The sequence below is a fragment of the Xenopus tropicalis genome, chromosome 2 (assembly GCF_000004195.4).
Source record: "Xenopus tropicalis strain Nigerian chromosome 2, UCB_Xtro_10.0, whole genome shotgun sequence".
Classification (NCBI taxonomy): domain Eukaryota; kingdom Metazoa; phylum Chordata; class Amphibia; order Anura; family Pipidae; genus Xenopus; species Xenopus tropicalis.
The window spans coordinates 141128232-141149420 of record NC_030678.2 but is presented as its reverse complement, the minus strand read 5'-3'; the positions used below and the strand labels follow the sequence as shown (position 1 = coordinate 141149420).

At 39.5% G+C, this 21189-nt stretch overlaps 1 protein-coding gene across 4 annotated transcripts in view; it reads left to right on the top strand.

The window, feature by feature from the left end:
* Positions 1–16502, top strand: part of b4galnt1 (beta-1,4-N-acetyl-galactosaminyl transferase 1) — an 83913-nt gene extending 67411 nt beyond the window's left edge. For 3 of the 4 annotated variants that reach the window (XM_012956466.3, XM_012956468.3, XM_012956464.3), the window contains 7 exons: positions 1718–1755; positions 2466–2646; positions 3312–3404; positions 6800–6990; positions 7691–7831; positions 10055–10292; positions 11891–13563. In XM_012956466.3, the coding sequence (XP_012811920.1) occupies positions 1718–1755; positions 2466–2646; positions 3312–3404; positions 6800–6990; positions 7691–7831; positions 10055–10292; positions 11891–12105 (1097 nt within the window). In that variant the 3' untranslated portion in view covers positions 12106–13563. 4 annotated transcript variants of the gene reach the window in all.
* Positions 16503–21189: the final 4687 nt, after the last annotated feature.

Sequence of the window (21189 nt, the reverse complement as noted above, 5' to 3'; positions counted from 1 at the left end):
TTAGCTAGACTGCTTCTATTTCTATTCCATTTTAGCCTTTGGTGCTTATGCATTTTGTGCCCCAGCATAAAGCTTGTTATTAAGCCTTTTTTTTTAATTTATATTGCTTACTTTTCCTTTACTGGCCTGTTTAAAGATTCTGTGAGTCCCTACCCCATGTTGATTTGTAGGTTTTGTCGCCTGTGTTGAAGTTTTTGGGTCTTTATAAGCCTACTAAAAATCATTTAAACATGAATTAAACCCAATTTGAAAGTTTTGCCTCCAATAAGGATTAAATATACCTTTTTAAATAGTTCAAAGGTAAAAAAGGCCATCAATAATTGTCATGGTAGTGTAAAGTTAAATTCAAATAATCATTTATTAGGCAAAGATGTTGGGGTGGCATGCCGGGCACTGAGCGCATATGAACTAGTGCAGGTAGTGCCAGTGGTCGGTAGCAGCAATTGGAAGGTCTTTGTACTAAGGATGCACTGAATCCTGGATTCAGTTCAGGATTCGGGGCAAATCCGGCCTTTTTTTGAAGGATTCGGTTTTGGCCGAATCCATGGCCCTGGCCGAATCGAATCCAAATCCTAATTAACATACATTAGCATATGTTAATTAGAATTCGGAAGGGCGCCGTGATTTTTAACCCTTCCCAATCCTAAATAGCATATGTTAATTAGGATTCGGATTTGGCTCGGGATTCGGCTCGGGCTTCGGCAGAAACCGTCAGGGTGGGTTTGGGGGTTCAGCCGAACCCAAAAAAGTGGGTCTGGTGCATTCCTAGTTTGGTCAAGCGGAGGAGGTATGCTAGCAGGGAGGCATGTGCCCTCAGTATGATAAAGTCCTATTTCTTGCAACTTTGCAGTGGGTTTTTCTTAATTTTTTTTTATAGCTTTCAAATTATTTGCCTTCCACTTCTACATCTTTCCAGCTTTCAAATGACCCCAGCAGCCAATAACTATTGCTCTGTGAGCTCACAATTGTATTGATTCTTTTTATTACTTATCTATCTGTTCAGAACTTATTATATTCATAGTCCACTCTCCCATTTAAAACCCTGGCGAGGTTGCTAAGGTAAAAAAGACCCTAGCAACCAGATGCTGAAATTCCAAACTGAAGAGCTGCTGAACAAAACGCTAAGTAACTAAGTGAAAAATTAAAAACAATTGCAAATTGTCTCAGAATATCAATGTATATATCATACTAAGGGGTATATTTATCATGCTGTGTAAAAAGTGGAGTGAAACATTACCAGTGATGTTGCTCATAGCCAATCAAATGATTTGGTTTGGTTTTCTAACTGTGGAAACTAATTGCTGATTGGTTGCCCTGGGCAACATGCTTCACTCCACTTTTTACACATCATGAATATACCTTAAGTTAATTTAAAGTTAAGCAACCTTTTTTAAAAGGTTGTAGATGTCTTTAACTCCAAAAAGATTGAAATTCTGTATGGGTATCGGATTTCCTGGGGACAATTCTTTTCCCAAAAAGCAGGATTTTCTGTGGAACAGCCAGACAGATTTTCTGTCCCAAGTCACTTTAGAATTGTAGGAATATTGGTCACTGGCACTTGTTCAAAGGAATCCACTTCCACTATATGACAGTGACTTGGGCCAGAAAGTATCCGCTTTTGAGAATACTAGTTTTGCAGAAAAAGGTAACGTAGTTAGGAAAAAGAGTTCTGTGGACTACATGGCTGAATCAATACTTTTGTTCTTTTTTCTTGTAGGGCTCAGTCTCCAAGATTTCCTTAAAAAAGTTTACAAGGTAAATAACCCAAAATTGCATTATTCAACACTTTGTTGTTGATACATTTAGATTTGAATTGTAAAAATACAACAATCATATGGGGGGGGGGTTCTCATCTGTGAATCTTTTTATATCTATAATATCTCTGTAGGGCGTGGGGCCTTTTAAAATCTACTTTTTTAGCTGTGCTTTATTGTAGGAGGCAAGATGAGGGGAAATGACTATACAGCAAGGTCTTTACTAATAAGCGCAGTGCTGGAAGCTGGATGGCAAACATTGCAACCTTAGAGGAGCTTGGAACATTCACTGAGGGTTCTCCTGTAACACAGATATTAATGAGTAATTGTGGAAGGTACATCTATAGAAAGTGACAACTGTTCTAGGTGGTCCCTAGCTTAATCACGTATAAGTCCAAAGAGCATGGATTGTGCTATGCTTCTTGAACACAAATACAGCACTGTTAATGAAGGACCCAGAACAAATACTCATTAGCAAACATACCATGGAAGTAGTTATTTGCATTTCTGACTGTGGCTTTTAATTGAAAACTAGGCAGTAGTTGAGAAATCTCTGATATCTGCTAATAGCTGTTTTGTTAAAGAAAGGTAAACATAATGTATTTATGTAATCTGTGGGAAAATACTTTATTGATAATAGATCCCACACTGTATTTAGATTTGTATATCTCTATATATCTTTAATGTACAATATGTTGTTTGTTTTTATAGGTGACCTTATCAGCCACTATGGGAACATTTAACACTGCTGCCGAAGTTGAGGGGGTAACCATTAAAGGAGCCGGAGAAAGGCGCATAACACTATCCAGCCCTAACTTGGACAACCTGAACCGCCAACTCCAGTTTATTTCATACACCAACACCATTTTTAATCCAAATACAGCTGACATTGGTATGTACACATGTGATTTTTGTATTTGATGTTAGGGATGCACGAATCCCGGATTCGGTTCGGGATTCAGGCAGAATCCAGCCTTTTTTTTGATGGATTCGGTTTCAGCCGAATCCATGGTCCCAAACCAAATCCAAATCCTAAATAGCATCCGGAAAGGGTTACATTTTAGGGGGGAAACATTTTTTGCCCACGTGCTGCGCACAGCGCATTTTAACCCTTCCCAATCCTAATTAGTATATGCTAATTCGGATTCGGTTCGGGATTTGGCAGAATCCGCCAGGGTGGGTTCGGGGGTTCGGCCGAGCACAAGTCACATGGCTGTGGCACCCTGGGAAATGAAGAATATGGCTAGCCCCGTTTGAAATTTCAACGTTAAATATAAAAAATATCTGCGCTTTAAAAAAATGGATTTCAATGATGGATTCTGCTGGAGAAACTCTATTAACTGATGTGTTGTAAAAAAAACACATTTTCCAATGACAATATTCCTTTAGGTGAAGCCATACAGGACATGTATGGGAAAGGTTTACAAAACCTCCCTGGTAGGTTCCTGGGCAGATTCCTGTAGGGGAAGAACAGGTACAAGGCACAAACTTTTCACTGAAATGTAGAACAGTCTGTAATTGCATGTTAGTTATACCAGTGCTTATTTTTTCCTTTAGTAAAATTTCAGACAGATGAACATTCAGCTACTTTTAACATCAAAATTCGCCATCCTAGAGTTCCCAAGTTGTATGACTCTGGATCAAGTAACTGTAAGTATCTTCACTTCAACACTCAAAAAAAGGTTACAATTTATTATTTTAAAAGTTGTATGTGTGACTCGAGAAAATTATAATTGTGTCCATATTTGGCTTTTACTAAGTCATTTGTCTTATCTCTAAAAGAAAACTGCATTTTACCTCATATTATATGGAGTGGATTAGTGACAGCGGAACTGTTTTAGTAATGTAGTTCAGTTACCTAAAGCAACCAATCAAAGCTTTTCTAACCTGTAGTAGGCAACTTCAGGTACAGAAAGGTACAGGAAAGGGTTTGAACAGTTAGAACAATGAAAAATGGAGCTGCGGAATCTCCCCCTGATGTACAGATACATATATGATTTCAAGAAAGCAATGGATGCCTTAGTAACTACAAGGCTGCTTTTATCAAAGGTCTGATTCAGTAGCCATTTTGGAGTCAATAACGCTATGGGGCATATTTCTTATAGTGTGTAAGCCACCATCACAAGTGATGTTGTCCATAACAATCAATCAGATCTTTGCTTTTGTTTTCTAACTAGGTAGGTGACCATTCAATTGTAATTGCTAATTTGGTTGCTATGGGCAACATCAATGGTGATGTTGGCTTAAACACTATAATAAATATGCGACTTGTCCTTGCTTACTCTTTGTTTTATGGTAACGGAGCTACTTGTAGCCAGATACTTTTGTGCCAGGGCCGGACTAGGGGTAAAAAGCAACACTGACAAAAAAACCAAAGCAGTTTTATACATACCGTATATACTCGAGTATAAGCCGAGTTTTTCAGCACCAAAAATGTGCTTAAAAAGTCATCCTCGGCTTATACTCGGGTATATACGGATTTGAAGGAAGTCTGTCAGCTGCCCCCCGTGGACGTCCGCTCGTCTGCCCGGCCTTCCGGCCGGGCGGCCGCGTGACGTCATCGAGTCGCATCTAGGAAGTAACTGTAACTCGCGGTAACACGGTAAGCGCCGCTGGGGCCGATTGCCCCTTACTGGAGGGCCCTTGCTGATTGCCCCATCGATGCGTTGGCACCTGGAACTGCTGATCGGTACATGGGGGTTTCTTACTGATTGCCCCTTACTGGAGGGCCATGCCGATTGCTGGATCGATGCGCAACTAGGAAGTACTGCAACCCGTTCTGGCGCCTGGAACTGCTGATCGGTAAGTGGCGCCGATCAGCCGATTGCCCCTTACTGGGGGGGCCCTTGCCGATTGCCCCTTACTGGAGGGCCCTTACTGATTGCCCCTTACCTGCACCGAATTCATTCCTCAGGAAAAGCCTTCCATTAGCCATAATGATTCTGTGTAATCAACCTCTCCTGAACTCTATCAAGCAGCTAGCAAGCAAGTCCCAGAGCAAGTGGCTCTTAAAGATGTGTAACATGGTATAGGACTTTTTGTAACACTTTCCTGAAGGGTGAGTTGCCCAGTTTTATATATTTATATATCTGAACATGATGGTGATAAAATTAATTACAGATGAAATCAGGGCCACTGACAACCACTAAAATGTAAATGGATAAACTTGCCACAGATCAACTTTCTTATGTAATTTGTCATATACCAATTTTCTAAATTCCTTTGTGAGTTCATTAACTAGGGCTTGCCTTATACTCGAGTATATGGATTTTAAGATGTAAGTGTCTGGCATCCGTTGTGCGCGCAACCCTAGGCTTATACTCGAGTCAATACGTTTTTCCAGTTTTCTTAGGTAAAATTAGGTACCTCGGCTTATATTCGGATCGGCTTATACTCGAGTATATACGGTACTTACATATTGCCAAACAAATATGTCTTTGTATGACTGAACTATTTGATGCCAATATGCATAGATTTACCAAACTATGTGGCCTACAGAGGCACCCAAATGCAAATAATGCATATGAATTTTCATGTCTGACACTCTGGCCACTGCAATATAAACACCCGGTATGTGTGTTATGTACCTTTAGACCACCTAAAAGTATGGAAACCCATATTTTTTCCAAACGTACACATTCTGACAAAACCAAAATGTGTTTTTATAAAATTTCTGAAAATTGTCACAAACATTTCATAATGCACCAACATAAAATATATTAAATATGAATGCTGTTCTACTGAACAGTTTGATGCCCAATATGCATAGATTTACAATACTGTGTGGTTTACAAAGGTACCCAAATGGATATATGGCATATATGACAAAATTTCCAAGTGCAAAAACAAGTAAGAAAGAACAATGCGGAATGTAATGCAATCACTAAAATCCAACAGACCCACTAAAATTAATCTTTTTTTTCCAGGCCAGGCGTCCATTGGGTGGGTTTGAATTCTTAGTCGTATCAGCGACCGTATTGGATCATTAATATGTTCCTTGCTCCAACTTTTTGTATCCTCTACATTGTAATGCAATATTGCATGTTGGAGACCCTGCCAAACGAGCGAATCTTACCTATTATGTAACCACTGGTCTCTAGGTTTATATGCACGCTATCAAGGACAGAAAATTTTAATAGAATGGGGAGTGAATCATTTTTACTAAATAAAACTGTCCTTACAGTAGCAAATGTCCACATTGAAAATGAGCCAAAGTGTTTAAAAGCATTTGAAGAAACATAAAAGGCATTCTTTAGCTCAACACAACTAAAGGTGGCCATACACGCACTGATATTATCGTACGAAACCTCGTTTCGTACGATAATCGGTGCGTGTATGGTATGTCGGCGAGTCAACCGATATTGCAGGAAGCTGCTGATATCGGCCGACTCGCCGATCAGACCAGTTGGAAAATTTTGATCGGGCGCCATAGAAGGCGCCTGACCAAAATTCTCCCTTCAGATCTGAATCGGCAGAAGGAGGTAGAAATCCTATTGTTTCTACCTCCTTACCTGCCGATTCAGCCCTGAATGGTGTGTGGCGGATCTTACGATGTTTCGTACGACCGATGGTCGAACGAAACATCGTCAGATCGCCACGTGTATGGCCAGCTTTAGGGATAAGAGTGTAAATAAAGTCACAACATCAATAAGCCTGAATTTGCAAGAAAAGCAGCCAGACAGACCTTGGCCAATGGGACTGCGCCAACACTTAAATCTTTTTTATCTATTATACAATTAAACTGTGCTAGTAGGACAGGTTAATTGAAGGTTGAGCTCAAGGAGACAACAAGATCTAAGCAATTGAAAAAAATGACTCTTGTTGTTAATAATTACTGAGAGCATTCTGGAAAATTGTACTCACTGGATAGCAGCCCAAGATAACACACATAAGCACAATGTTGCTGAAGGCTACAATGGCCTTCTTGTGATGATAAACAGATCTTTTGTTCATTTACATCCTGGTATTATAATGCCTAGAGTATTAATTGTTATATAACATAATGATATGAATCACAATAAATGTATTTGTTTTATATTTTATAGCCAAATACAATATCAGCTCGCTGGTCACCATAGCTACAAAAACTTTCCTTCGCTATGACAAGCTACAGAATTTAATAGATAGCATTAGAAAGTATTACCCGACGGTCACCATTATCATCGCGGATGACAGCGAGAAACCGCAGAAGGTTGAGGGACCCTTTATTGAGCAATATATTATGCCTTATGGAAAGGTAATCTATGCCACCCCTGAAACCATCATTTTGTGGATTTTGTAATACTGTATATTAAGAAGTAGTAGATGAACTAAGGGGGTGAATTATCAACAGTCAATTTTTCTCAATTCAACTCTTTTTGCTGTTAAACTCTAATGTCTGCTATTTATTAAGTGCAAAAAACTTGAAAACTTGAATGTAAAAAAATTACCATGTAAAAGCTTGCGTGTTTCTATAGAAGTCAATGGGCAAAGTCAAGCCATATTCTAAAAATTCTATTTTTTTATTTTTTTGGGGGGGGGGGGGTTTTAGAGCTCATAAACTCCAAAAATTCAAGATACTCAAGTTTTTTATTTAAACGAGTTTTCCTTATTAATAAATAAGGAACCATTTGATATACTAGTTTATTTGATTTAGAAAAACAAACTCGAATTCACAAACTCAAAAAATTGATAAATAAGTCTGTAAATGGCTAACAAAAACTTGATTTTAAAGATACAGGAGGATTAAAGAAATTAAATGAAACCTTAAACATTTTTACTGTAAAATAATCTTGCTGGGACACATCCAATCTGGCTTAATTCCATAGCCTGTTACACAGGAATAAATGTTGGGGGGGGGCAGAAAGTTGACAATAATGAGCGTCAAGATTGATTATTGTGAATAATTAAAAAGCATCAATGTGATTCTTAATTTATTGACTTATTTCTCTTTGAAGGGCTGGTTTGCTGGCAGGAATTTAGCCATCTCTCAAGTCACCACAAAATATTTCTTGTGGGTTGATGATGATTTTATATTTAGCCCCCGCACAAAAATTGAGAAGCTTGTCGACATTTTGGAGAAAACAACTCTGGATTTGGTGAGTGTTGTTATTTATAGTATGAAAATACTAGCGTGGGCTCCTTTATGAAGGTATCGGCCATGGCCTTGGGCCTCAGTGAGGAAACATATAAGAGCCATGAGACATGGATATTAATCACCTGCAATAAGGGGCTGATTCACTAAAGGCCAAAAAAACTAGTGATATTTATAGTACACGTTAAAAATATTATCACTTCTTATATTTTGAGAATTAACGATCGATTCACTAAAAGGACACTTGTCTCAATTAAGAAGCGATGTTATTGTCGTTATTTATTTGGCGAAAAGCATGCAATATATTTATGCATTATTTCGTAGCACGCAATATTAGCACACGCTATTACGCTCGTAACCATTACTTCCTGAAAACTGCCGTTCTGAAAATGACCATTTCCCTGAAAACTGGAGGCTGCATCACTCTAGGCCAACACATACTTGAAAAAATCCGACTGCAAACTCCATCTTGTCACCACAGACAATCACCAACTGCAGTTTTGTTTAGTAACGCCTACTCCTGGGAGGCGTTAAGTTTCACAGTAATTATAGCCACATTTTATGCTTTATTTGTTAGTATTATTTCTATTCAAAAATTACCTCAATGTGATGGAAATAACACTTTGCGATAATCAGGATTTTTGCGCATGCGATATGAGTAGTAACGCATGCGAAATGACTTTGATGAATCGGTACTTAATTATCGAACACTTTTTAACGCATAAAACTATGCGTTAAGCGTTAACGACCTTTAGTGAATCAGCCCCTAAATTTCCTCCACTGTCACATGATCTGCTTCAAATGCTTTCCCACTGGCAATAAATCCCCAGTGGGAAAACATACGCGCCCCGGCTACTTTGCAAAGCTGCCCAAAGTTGCCTTTCGAGAAAAGAAGAAAACAAGGGACATGCTGTCTTCCACAGTAGCCAAGATTTATCGCAGGTGACAAAACGCCCTGTGTGTCATTGCCCTAAATGTTTTTGCATAGCAGAAAGCATATATCCAAAACAATGATATAATTACCTTGAATGGCATCATAATGCTCTCATACACATTAACTGATCTGTCTTGTAGAGTGACACGGTTAATACATTTTATTTTCATCATTTCCATACAGAGAGAGAATACATTGCTGTACACCTTTGAACATAGAACCAAAAATAGAGATATATATAAAAATATAATTTTTGTTGTACAATGTTGTACTAAATAATGCAAATTAAAACAGTTGAACTCAACTCTTTGGTTCTACAGAGCAATTGCTCAAGATGGAAAAGGCAGGTAACTACCCTTACCAGTTAAACCTGAACTACTGCTTATGTGAGCCAGCTTCTCAATCACCTTGTTCCGTTGTGAAGTGATGGATTCTGGGACTTGAAATCCAGCTGATATCAAGACAATCTGTGCGCAACCCACTATGGAAAGCAAATGAGTTTCAAGTCCCAGAATCCATTACTTCACAGTGGAAGAAGGTGAGTAAAGGGTTGTATTACACAGGGGTAGGAAGTGTGCATGGATCATATTTATTTAAAGGAGAAGGAAAGGCAAAAACTAAGTAAGCTTTATCAGAAAGGGCTATGTAAATACAGCCATAAGCACTTACAGAAACACTGCACTGACTTCTCTGTAAAAAGATTAGTTGTGTCTGTTTTCCTCTGTCAGAGACACACAGCTCTTTGCTTTCTGCTCTCTCCTGCTCCCCCCTCCCTCAAGAATGCTAAGAACTCACTCCCCCCCTTAGGAATGTGGATCTGAGCCAATCAGCAGGAAGCTGACCCATAGTCTTACTAACTGAGCATGTTCACTTGGGTGTCTGTGCAGGAGTGAGGCATTATGGGAACTTTCTTTACCCAGCTCAGCGTTTTTTCTTCCTGTTTGGCTTCTGATCATCTGAACGGGAGAAATATGGGGAGACTTAAGGTCACCATTGAGACAACTGAAGGTATGCCTGCAGCTTGAGATTAACTCTTTACTAGCCTTTCCTTCTCCTTTAAGTCTGTGGAATCAGGGATGTCTATTTAATAAATAAATTCTTAGTGTATTTTAAGGCTTTCAGTGTATAAGTGTGATTAATCCCCCAAAACTGGGCTGCAAAATCTACACTAACCAAAGAGGTCATCTGACTTGGTTAATATTTATATATTATTATTATTACTATTATTATTTATTTGATGATATCCTAACCACATAACAGAATCATATTTAGTAAAACATTTTTATATTGCAGGTAGGTGGTGCTGTAAGAGAAATAACTGGCTATTATACCACATATCGCCAGATGATTAGTGTATTTCCCGGAGGCAAAGAAGGGGATTGCTTAATGACACGCCAAGGCTACCATCATGCCATAGAAGGCTTCCCTAACTGTGTGGTCACTGATGGAGTTGTAAACTTTTTCCTAGCAAGAACAGAAAAGGCTCTGCAAGTCGGTTTTGACCCTCGTTTGTCTAGAATAGGACATCTTGGTAAGTTTAAAGCTGTAAATGCCTTCCATGCTACACAGCATGCTATCAGATGCCATGGGCTACTGTCCTTCTTGTTACAGCATTACCATTTTCTTGTAAAATATCTTACATTAGTTAGCTAGCCATCACAAGTGAAGAACAAATAACGTCTTAGGAAACAACAAATTGTTTTTTGCTTTGCCTAATATCTAGGTTGCCTGGGAATATTGTATGAAATTGAATCAATGTAGCCTTTTTAGTCACCTCCCCTTACTGGCTTCATAATGCTTTAGATAAGTGGTTGTGATGAAGCCCCCCTAATATTTGGCTACCCCCACCCTTATTTATAACAAGGTAATAGATATATGAAAACACTGCTTTATAAGTCATGTAGCCATTGTTTCAACAAAATTTGGGACAACTAACAAGTAATCTAACTGACAGACTGGGCTTCCAGGATTATCCTAGAAATTCTCTTACTGTGACTCTTACTGGCCTTCAGGCTGTACCTAGCCAGGATTCTGGACTTCTCTATGGGAGAGGTCTCACACTTTCTGAGCCACTACCATAGATATTAGAATAAGTAATGCAAGTGCAAGAGCACTAAAGGGTGCAAAAGTGTGCCCCTTAGTGCTCAGTCAAAGAGAACTTGTGCACCCAGGGTTTGGCTGTGCTCTATACATAGCTCTTGGGAAATGACACACAAGTAAGGGGATGGATAGCAGTAAAAGGGGGGGCATCTGCCTGCCCCTCATGCATATACCTCAACTAAACACAGGCAGCAATGTATTCTTTGGTGGGAACACTGGTCTCTACGCTCCATTTTGTAGAGACCTGATACATTTTTTTTTTTTTTAAAAGTGCTGGGCAAGACACAAAGTACAGAAAACCTGTTTCTGGATAAACATGGATTGTGCCAATTTTTTGTACTTTGCCCCTGACCGGCACTTAATAAATTATCCCTTATATCTCTTACGTCTACAAGGAGATCATGAATTGGCAAGTAGCCTTTATTATGCTTATTTATACTTTTAATAGAAAGTGTAATACAATAGAAACAGTATAATTAAGCATTAAAAAAAAGCAGGACAGGTAGAACTGTATGGCCTTAGAACAGCTTTAGGAACCAGTGATACAAGTCATTGAAAATGTTCCCATACATTAGTAAAAGAGCAGGGATCCCCATCCTTTTTTACTTGTGAGCCACATTCAAATGTAAAAAGAGTTGAGGAGCAACACAGGCATGCAAAATGTTCATGAGAGTGCCAAATAAGGACTGTGATTGGCTATTTGGTAGCTCCTATGTGGACTGGCAGCCTACAGGAGACTCTGGCAATACACCTGGTTTATATGCAACCAAAACTTGCCTCCAAGCCAAGAATTCATAAATAAGCATCTGCTTTGAGGCCACTGGGAGCAACATCCAAGGGGTTGGGGAGCAACATGTTTCTCACAAACCACTGGTTGGGGATCACTGGTAAAGAGCATCAGAAAAAGAGTAAAAATGATCCTTAAATAATATGTACTTTTAATTAATAAAAATAAAAAAATGAAATCACAAGCTGAAAATAGATGTTAATAACATATATATATTAACTGTCACTGCTCTTTTGTTGTAGAATTCTTTGTGGATGGGCTCGGCATATTGCATATTGGTTCCTGTGATGATGTCATTGTAGATCATGCCTCAAAAATCCACTTACCCTGGTCTAAGACAGAAACAGACAAGGAATATGCGAAGTTCCGGTACCCCAAATCCTCTGACAACAGTCAAAATGTCAATCATATTTTGTTTTATTTTAAAAACCGGTTTAAATGCATGACTGGTAACTGATGAAGAATGTTAAGTAAAGAATGTGAGGGTAGAATGAGACCCATGAAAATGACCCCTCACATTGCGGTGCACAACAAGAAAGCTTCAACATCAGTGCTTAATATGGCAGGCAGGTCCTGTGGTATGTTCTGCTGCAATGAAACCTGGAATGCGTTGCAACAGCATCTCTGTGACAACAATCACAACTGTGAAGACTGTGAGAAATAAAGGTCAGATCTCTCTTGATCTTTGCCATACAATTCTGTGAAGCTGTATTAGCAGGACTAATACCTGCAGATATAATGGGACCAGCGTAATGGTGTGCGTGTTTTTAAAAGCATCCTGTTCTCTTCTACCCTAAGTAAACATTGTTCATGGAAGTGTACCAAAGAAGGGCAGTGACTGGATTGGGAAACGTGTAATGACAATGCAACTATTTTGTAACACAACTACTAAAAAAGGGACCACAACAATCCCTTGGGTGAAGAAGCCATCCTACTTAAATGTATGTTTCAGGTGAAACTGATACTAAACTACTGATCAAGAACATGGAACCAAAAGGCTATAGAAGTTTACAGTCCCGATATTTATAGTGCTGTGGGCATCTTCTTATCCCATTCATTGGATCTGCCAAGAAAGTTGACCAGCAGTTTCCTAAGAGCCAACTTCAAATTAGAGCCAAGGATACCAAGAAAGAATTGCCTCAGAACTCTCATTGTCTACAACCTACATTAGCTCCAAAGCCTCATTTTTTTCAATGTCTGTGTCCCTGTAATTTATAAGTGGCGTTTCCGTTTCAAAGATCACCGAACACATCAATGCTGCTACCAACACAAGTGGTACTTTTAGTTTCCTTTTATCAAGCAAATCACTTGTGTGTTCTTCTTGAATATTTTTTCAGTACTGTGCTGTAGATATTACATAAATATTTATTGAGACTTGCCCTTAATTGTACCATCTCCCTCCTTAGGGTGACAATAGTGAACTCTCCTATATTCCTCTCAAAATAGCCCCACACACAATAGTGTCAGCTCTGAGCCTCCACAATAATGTGAAACAGGTTTCATGTTTAAAAAGAGCCAAGAGCCATACTGCTTCCACTGTAATAACTACTTTCACAATAACTATTAATGCTGTTATGTATACATATATATATGCAGTCACACATAGCTAGCACTCACGTAAAATTCTATATATGTGGCCTGGGTGCAGTCCAAAAACGTGAATATTCAGTACATAGTGAGGGTCCTGAGTTGTGTGGACCCTCACTACGTACTATATATATGTGTGTGTGTATGTGTGTGTGTTTTGTAACAAAACTAGAGGAGGGAAGAGATCTAAAAACAGCCACACACAGGCTAACTTTTAGGTTATTCAGCCAACTGACTCATGTGCCAAACAGTTGAATGCTACCAGATATGGCCACACTTGTACATGGCCGGAGTGCACTGATATGCATAGTGCTTGCCCTGATGGTTTGAACAAGCAGAACATAAAGGAAGGGGGGGGTCTGTCCTGTCACTGATGGGAGGTACTGCCAAGCTGAATGGGATCCTATGGGATAGCAGCATGAGCTGTTTCCCATCACAAGAGGGGCCCGTGCTTAAAGTAATGGCAATAAGGCTGAAATCAGCAAAACTTTCCCAATCATACGTTTGACCACCTTAATGCTATGTACACAAAGTGCATAGTCTAATGCAGTTACATATATTTGTTATTATCTTTCAAATTGGAGTTTACAGTGTCTTATTGCTGGGATACTACAGGTGTGTTTTGTGTCTTCATAAATCACAATGCTAACTATTATGTATACCCAACACAAAATTATCAACATGTACACATTTATGATTGCACCATGGACATTATGATCTGTAGTATAAGAAGGTTTTACTGTTCTGATGTTGCTCTGTTGAGATACAGAACAGGTCTCAATGAACAGGATTCAATGAAGGATTCTGCTGGAGAAGCTCTATTACCTGATGTGTTTTGAAAAAAAGATGTTTTCCTATGAAAGACCTCGTTTGGCAAGCTTGCCATGGTACTAGTTTAATCGTATGCCAGTAAGTGTGAAAGCAAAGCAATGCTCCGTTACTGTTTTATAATACAAATAAGAAATATGCATTTTCCGTTAAAAGAAAAGGCAGAATATATTTTCAGCATAATGTGTATATACCCACAGGATCCACAGGTAATACTAATGGGTCAGGTGGGTTCAGGCTGGCACAACACTTAGCCCAGGTAGCTAATACTTTGGGTATCAGATACAAACCTATGAAGGCTTGCATGCATTTATGCCATTATATACAGTATATAGTGGTAATATGTATAGACAAGCAACGTCTCCCTGAGTGTGTCACCATAATTCTTTATATAAGTTATGTACACAGTGTTATTAGACAGGGACAGTGGCACAGTGGCATGGCAAGTTACAGGGCCGGCCTTAGGCAAATTGGACCTATTAGGCCCAACAGGGCTCCGCTCCAATAGGGGCCCCGCACTAGCAGGAATAAGCACACAAAGCTGTCCAACCTGACCCCAACAATGATTGCCTGATAATGCTGCTACGTGTTCTGGGATATTAAACATAAAGTGGGCACTGCATTCATAATGTTACCCCAGGGTACACACTGTCTGACTGCTTGGGGGGCCAATAATCACACTGTATATAGTATGCTTGGTGTCAGTGCCCAGTGCTTGGGGCCACTTAGGCCTGGAACCCTGTGCCAGCTGGCAACACCTTGGGGCAAATGTATCAAAATGCGAGTTTAGAGTTTAATACATAAAAACTCACCCACGTTCTATTCATTCCTATGGGATTTTAAGAGGTGTATTTATCAATGGGTGAAAGTTAGAACTCACCATTTGATAAATACACTTTTAAAAATCCCATAGGAATGAATAGAACGTGGGTGAGTTTTTATGTATAAAACTCTAAACTCACATTTTGATAAATTTGCCCCCTTGTGTAGGGGGCCTGCCAAAATGGTTCCAATTGGGCCCTGCAGTTTATAAAACTGTCCCTGGCAAGTTAAAACCACATCCTATTCATGGCTCCAATTCTTTCACCTTTAGGTCAGTGTCCCGCTGCTCTATCTGCTCTTACCGTCTACCAGGTATGTGTAATAAAGGATATAGGCTGATGTTCTCTTGAATACTGATGGAATGCTGCTTCCATTTCTTTCCATCTCTATGGATTTTCTTCTTCAAACCTCATGCTTGACAGTAGGTCATCAATGTGTGAGTGTAAGGCTAATGCCACACCATGCGTATGGCCGAGAAACGCTTGCATCATACGCTCCAACCTGTGCCTGCACCTGAATGAATGAGATACGCTCAGGCGCAGACACATGTAGCCAAAATCCGCATAAAAACGCGAGAGAATGCAATGTCTCGCGTTTTTATGCGTATTTCAGCTACATGTGCCTGTACCCAAGCGTATTCCATTCGTTTGGGTGCAGGCACAGATAGGAGTGTATGGCATGTATTTTCCGCAAGCGTTTTTCAGCTTGCCGAAAATATACGCAATACACATGGTGTAGCATGTATGTATGTATGTATAACTTTATAAAGTGCCACAAGGGTATGCAGCACTGTACAATCTTACAATATACAGAATTACACACAGACAAGTGTTATAATAAATACAATAAATATGTATAAATACGAAGGGAATAAGTGCCATGTGGTATGAGACACAGTAGGAAGGAGGTTGCTGCCCCATAGAGCTTATAATCTAAGTGGCATTAGCCTAAAGTCTACATGTAACTGAACATAAACACACCCAGCAGCCTGTGGCTTGGGGAAAGGCTACACACCAGCGCCACAGGCTAATGCCCCACCAGTCTCTTTATCTCTGAGTTGAAACCTTAATGCCCCACCAGTGCTGCCCAGGGACTGCATGTACACACTGTATATGGAACCACCATTGCACAGGAAGTTATAAAGGATGTGTTTTTGTAATGTGAAAAAAAATGTTTTATCTGCAAAAACTAAATGCACTGGGAAGTAAAAATATCATTATTTAAATTGTTTCTTTTAATATCATTAATGTGTACTTTGTTTTATTTTTTTATTTAATTTATTACAAGTCATTTTTGTTGACTTTTACAAGAAAAAAAAGTACCCAAATATGTAAATATATATATATATATCAATTTTTTTTACTTTTTGTCGATCTGCTGGTTTCCCTTGAATTTTGCATTAAATTCATTTGGGTGCATAAAGGTCTTGTGCATGATCATTTCCATCATGCAAATACCCCTTCCTGATCCGTCCAGTATCACAAATTACAGATTTGCTGTGTTTCTTTTTTTCGTACAAGCTGGAAATTTGGAACAACTGTCTTCTGTAATTTTTAAAAAATTCTGTCCCGTGTAAAATAAAATAAAAAATATATATGTGTATATATGCCAAATATATTAATGCTCAATGTTCAGTACTCATGTGTGTCTTTATTTTTGTAAACAATGTTAGTGTGCACTGTATAATGGAATGTTCATAGTTTTTGATCTGGCAGGGAATAGGAAACTGCAAAACTAATCATCCCCAAGTGCCACTGATTCCCTGCCCCCCAGGGACATAGGGGTTTCAGGAGCTCAGGAACAGTTAGCAGATGGTTGGGTGGCTACTCACACAACTGTAATGCAAAAGATGCTCAGTTACAGTGCACTTACTGCAGGTAATTGTGCACATCCTGCTCCTTGCACCTTGGGCTGAATCCAGTACAGTGTTGCCCTATACTAGGGATCCCCAACCTTTTATACCGGTGAGCCACATTTAAATGGAAAAAGTGTTGGGGAGCAACACAAGCATTAAAAAGGTTCCTGGGGTGCAAATAAGACCTATAATTGACTACTTAATAGCCCCTATGTGGACTGGCAGCCACATTATGGCAGCATTATACTTGGTTTTTATGCAACTAAAACTTGCCTCCTAACCAGAAATTCAAAAATGAGCACCTGCTTTGAGGCCACTGGGAGCAACATCCAAAGGGTTGGGGAGCAACATGTTGCTCATGAGCCACTGGTTTGGGATCACTGCCCTATACTTATGGTACAGACACGTTTCTGTTGCTGCCGCTCCCTAACTTGTCTTTTTGAATGATAAGCAAATTAGAGTGCGGGTAGGGGGTGCCACCTCCAGCATGTGCATCATACAGGTATGGGGTCCTTTATCCAAAAACCCATTATCTAGAAAGCTCCAGGAAGCCCATTTTGCATAGACTCAATTTTAAGGAAATAATACTAATTTTTAAAAATGATTTCCATTTAACTTTGCAATAGTAAAACACTACTATGGTAACTAAGCTGCATGAATCCATATTGCTGGCAACAAGATTCTACTGGGTTTATTTAATGTTTATATGATTTTTAGCAGACTTAAGTTATGGGGATCCAAATCATGGAAAGGTCACTTAACTAGAAAACCCCAGGTCCCAAGCATTCCAGATAATAGATTCTATACTCTGTGCAGGTAGCAGCACTCTATTCATCAGGAAGGCACAGATTGCGCTCCATACCACATTTTGCCATTGTTGAATGTTTCAGCAAAACTGAGCCAAAAAAGTCGCTGCACAAAAGACGCCTATTTATAGAGAAAACTTTGCACGTAAAAAATATTGCACACATAAAAATAGTTGCCTATTGACGTCAATGTGTTTTGCAAATTTTTGGCCATTTTGCAATTTTTTTAGCACTCATTTTACTGCAAAGTGAAATGGGACAGATTCGCTCATATTTGCTATCCTGACCTTCCTCTCTCTATCTTGCAATTTAAAAATGATATCTGGTAGTTAGGTCAGTGACCTAATATTTTTAAAATCTCTGTAATTATCCAGTTATGAAAACAAATGGCACTTCAGTTAATGGTGGGGGGGGGGGGGGGTTGATAAAGTGTTCTGGAAAAATCATCTAGTAGTTTATGATGTGCAGACTGACCCCATGTACTTGTGGATTTAGTAGGATTTGAAAGGGGAAAGCTGAAAAGCACTTTATGGAAAGGTTAAGTAAAATGCTTTTTTCTTTACTTATCTGTAGCACTGTTAAATGAACAGTAACACCAAAAAAATAAAATGTATCAAAGTAATTTGAATATAATGTAGTGTTGCCTTGTACTGGTAAAACTGGTGTGTTTGCTTCAGAAAGACTACTATAGCTAATAAAAATGCCCTGTTGTGTAGCTATGGGGGCAGCTATTCAGGGCTCTGGCACACGGGGGAGATTAGTCGCCCGCGATAAAACTCCCTGCTTGCGGGCGACTAATCTCCCCGAGTTGCCTACCCCTGCCATCCCACCGGCGAACATGTAAGTCGCCGGCGGGATGGCAGACGCGGCGGGGCGATTTGCGTGAAATCGCGCCGCCCGCGTCTGCCAACCCTGCCGGCGACTTACATGTTCGCCGCTGGGATGGCAGGGGTAGGCAACTCGGGGAGATTAGTCGCCCGCGAACAGGGAGTTAATCGCGGGCGACTAATCTCCCCCGTGTGCCAGAGCCCTCAAGCTAGAAAAAAGAAGAAAAGGCACAGGTTACATAGCAGATAACAGCTAAGCTTTGTAGACTACAATGGTATTTTATCTGTTATCTGCTATGGAACATGTGCCTTTTTTTCCAGCTTGAATGGCTGCCCCCATGGCTACTCAGCAGGGTATTTTTTAACTATGGTAGAGTTTCTAAAGCAAATACACAACTTCTACCAGTGCAGGGCAGCAGTACATTATATTGTAATTACTTTGATACATTTTAATTTTTTGGTGTTACTCTTCCTTTAAAGGGGCAGTTAAACCCTTTTTCATTATGAGTGCAATGAATGGCGCTTGTGCTGAACACACTTTTTTACCTGTTGCTTTAATCACAAAAAATCTGTGGTTTATGTTATTTGTTGGGCTAAACAGGGAAGCTGAAGCTCCTTCATGTTTGGTCCTTGCGAGAATACCAGGTATTAGAATACCAGTATACATCCTTCTCCCTGCCTTGTGAATTTTATGTTATTTGGAGTCCCACTGGGATTGTAATTATCTGCCCCGCATTACCCAAATTAAGAAACTACAGTTTCCCTGTTTAGCTCCCAAAATCAAAACTGTGCTAAAAGTTTGCTCAGCACAAGTGCCAATTCTGTGGACTCCTGTAAAACAAGGGGGTGTTCTGCCTTCTTCTAGAAATTTAGTTCACACCCATGGCCTGACATAATGCAATGCTATTATCTAACGTTGCACAAAGTCTATTTAAGCCTTAGATCTAGCTGAATAGATAACATTTCTGTTTACACAGACATTCAATGTTTTGTTAAGTCTCACGTGAAGATCTGAAAGTTTCACTAGCTGCCAGTTTTCTAATGGTGGCAGGAACATTGATCGCAGGAAAGATCATTTGTACCCTCCACTAACGTTCAGGGCTGAATCACCAGATATGGAGGTAGAAACAATAGGAATTCCACCCCTATCTGGCGATTCAGCCCCATATGCAGCTTTTGCTCAGATGCCTTCAACGACACCCAATCAAAATTTTCTGTCCTGCCCGATCGACGAGGCTTTTGCGATATCGGTTGCCTCGTCAATCCACCATACATGCATGGAATACTCATTTCCATAATATTGTTGTGTGTATGGGCACCTTAAGGACCATAGAGCGAGTTAGATCGCCGCTACCCAGGGCAACTGACTGCTCCGAAATGCCTTTCTACTGGCAACAATAGGAGCCGCCTGTGTTTCTTCTGCAGGCATATGCCCCCCAATAGTGTAATATTAATGCTACAATCTAAACGCTCCGTGAGACATTAGACTTATAGTTGTACTATATACAGAACAGAAGGGGGGGGGTAATAATCTCTGGGATGTATATGTGTAAGCCCTTATATGACTTCAACAAAAGTTTTTTTAACTAGGGATAGTATAGGAAAAATATCATAGCTGACAGTCTGAAGTTATAGTGCACATGTTCTAGCCCGTGTGTCTCACTTTGCTTGTCTCACACCCTGGTTCAGCCGAGTTCACAAAGGAGCTGGAAAGGAACAAAATTTGCTCAAGGACAGACATCTGTGTAATATTCTCCCTCCTCCTGACTTAACACATAAATACATATGAAACAGGCTCTGTCTCATCTGTCTAATAGTCTAACAACACTATTAATAATATATAGCAACTGCTAATTATCTGTGTAAGTGCTCAGCCATCCTGCTATAAACATGACCTAGCTTCTTAGTGTGATCTTTTTAAATACAGGTATGGGATCCCTAATCCAGAAACCTGATATCCCATTTTAATCAAATAATTCAGATTCAGGATTGATTTCCTTTTTCTCTGTAAAAATAAAAAAGTGCTTTGTATTTGATCCCAACTAAGATATAATTAATCCTTACTGGATGTAAAATAATCCTATTTGGTTTAATTAATGTTTGATTGATTTCTTAGTAGACTTAAGGTATGAAGATCCAAATTATGGAAAGACCCCTTATCCGGAATACCCCTGGATAACAGGTCCTATACCTGTGTTACATTGATACCAATATTACTTTGAAAATGAAACCCCAATTTCACATCCCCTGATTCTATGTTTTCTGCATTTTACACTGTGTATTTTTGTGGTCCCACCCATTTATAATGCATGTCAGTGTATGTCCCTAATTTTACATCATGTTTTCCCATATTTTACACCACAATTTCCATAATGGCTGTTTGTCCTCTGAGTATGTTATAGTTAGGTATACAATACTAACTAGATGAATACTGTGCCCTAGTTCTGTCTGTAAATAGTCAATTGCAATTAGTCTACACCTCATACAGGCATGCACGCATCACTTATTGCTTTAGGGTAAGGACACACTAAGTGGATTTACTGCTTTCCTGCAAAGGCAGTTTTTATAGACACAGAGGAAAGTGGATTCTCTCCTATGCGCATACCCCTGTAGCTCTATTGATATGAAGCTCTATTAAGTGTATAGAGCTACACGGAGCACATATTGCTATAAAAACACATTTTCACACCAACATCTGCTCCAGGTAGCTCTACACAGGCCGCCAGGTCCGTAAATGGAACTACGGGGTGTGCGCATAGAAGAAGATCCGCTTTCCCATGTGTGTGTAAAAAATTCCTGTGTAGGAAAGTGGTGAA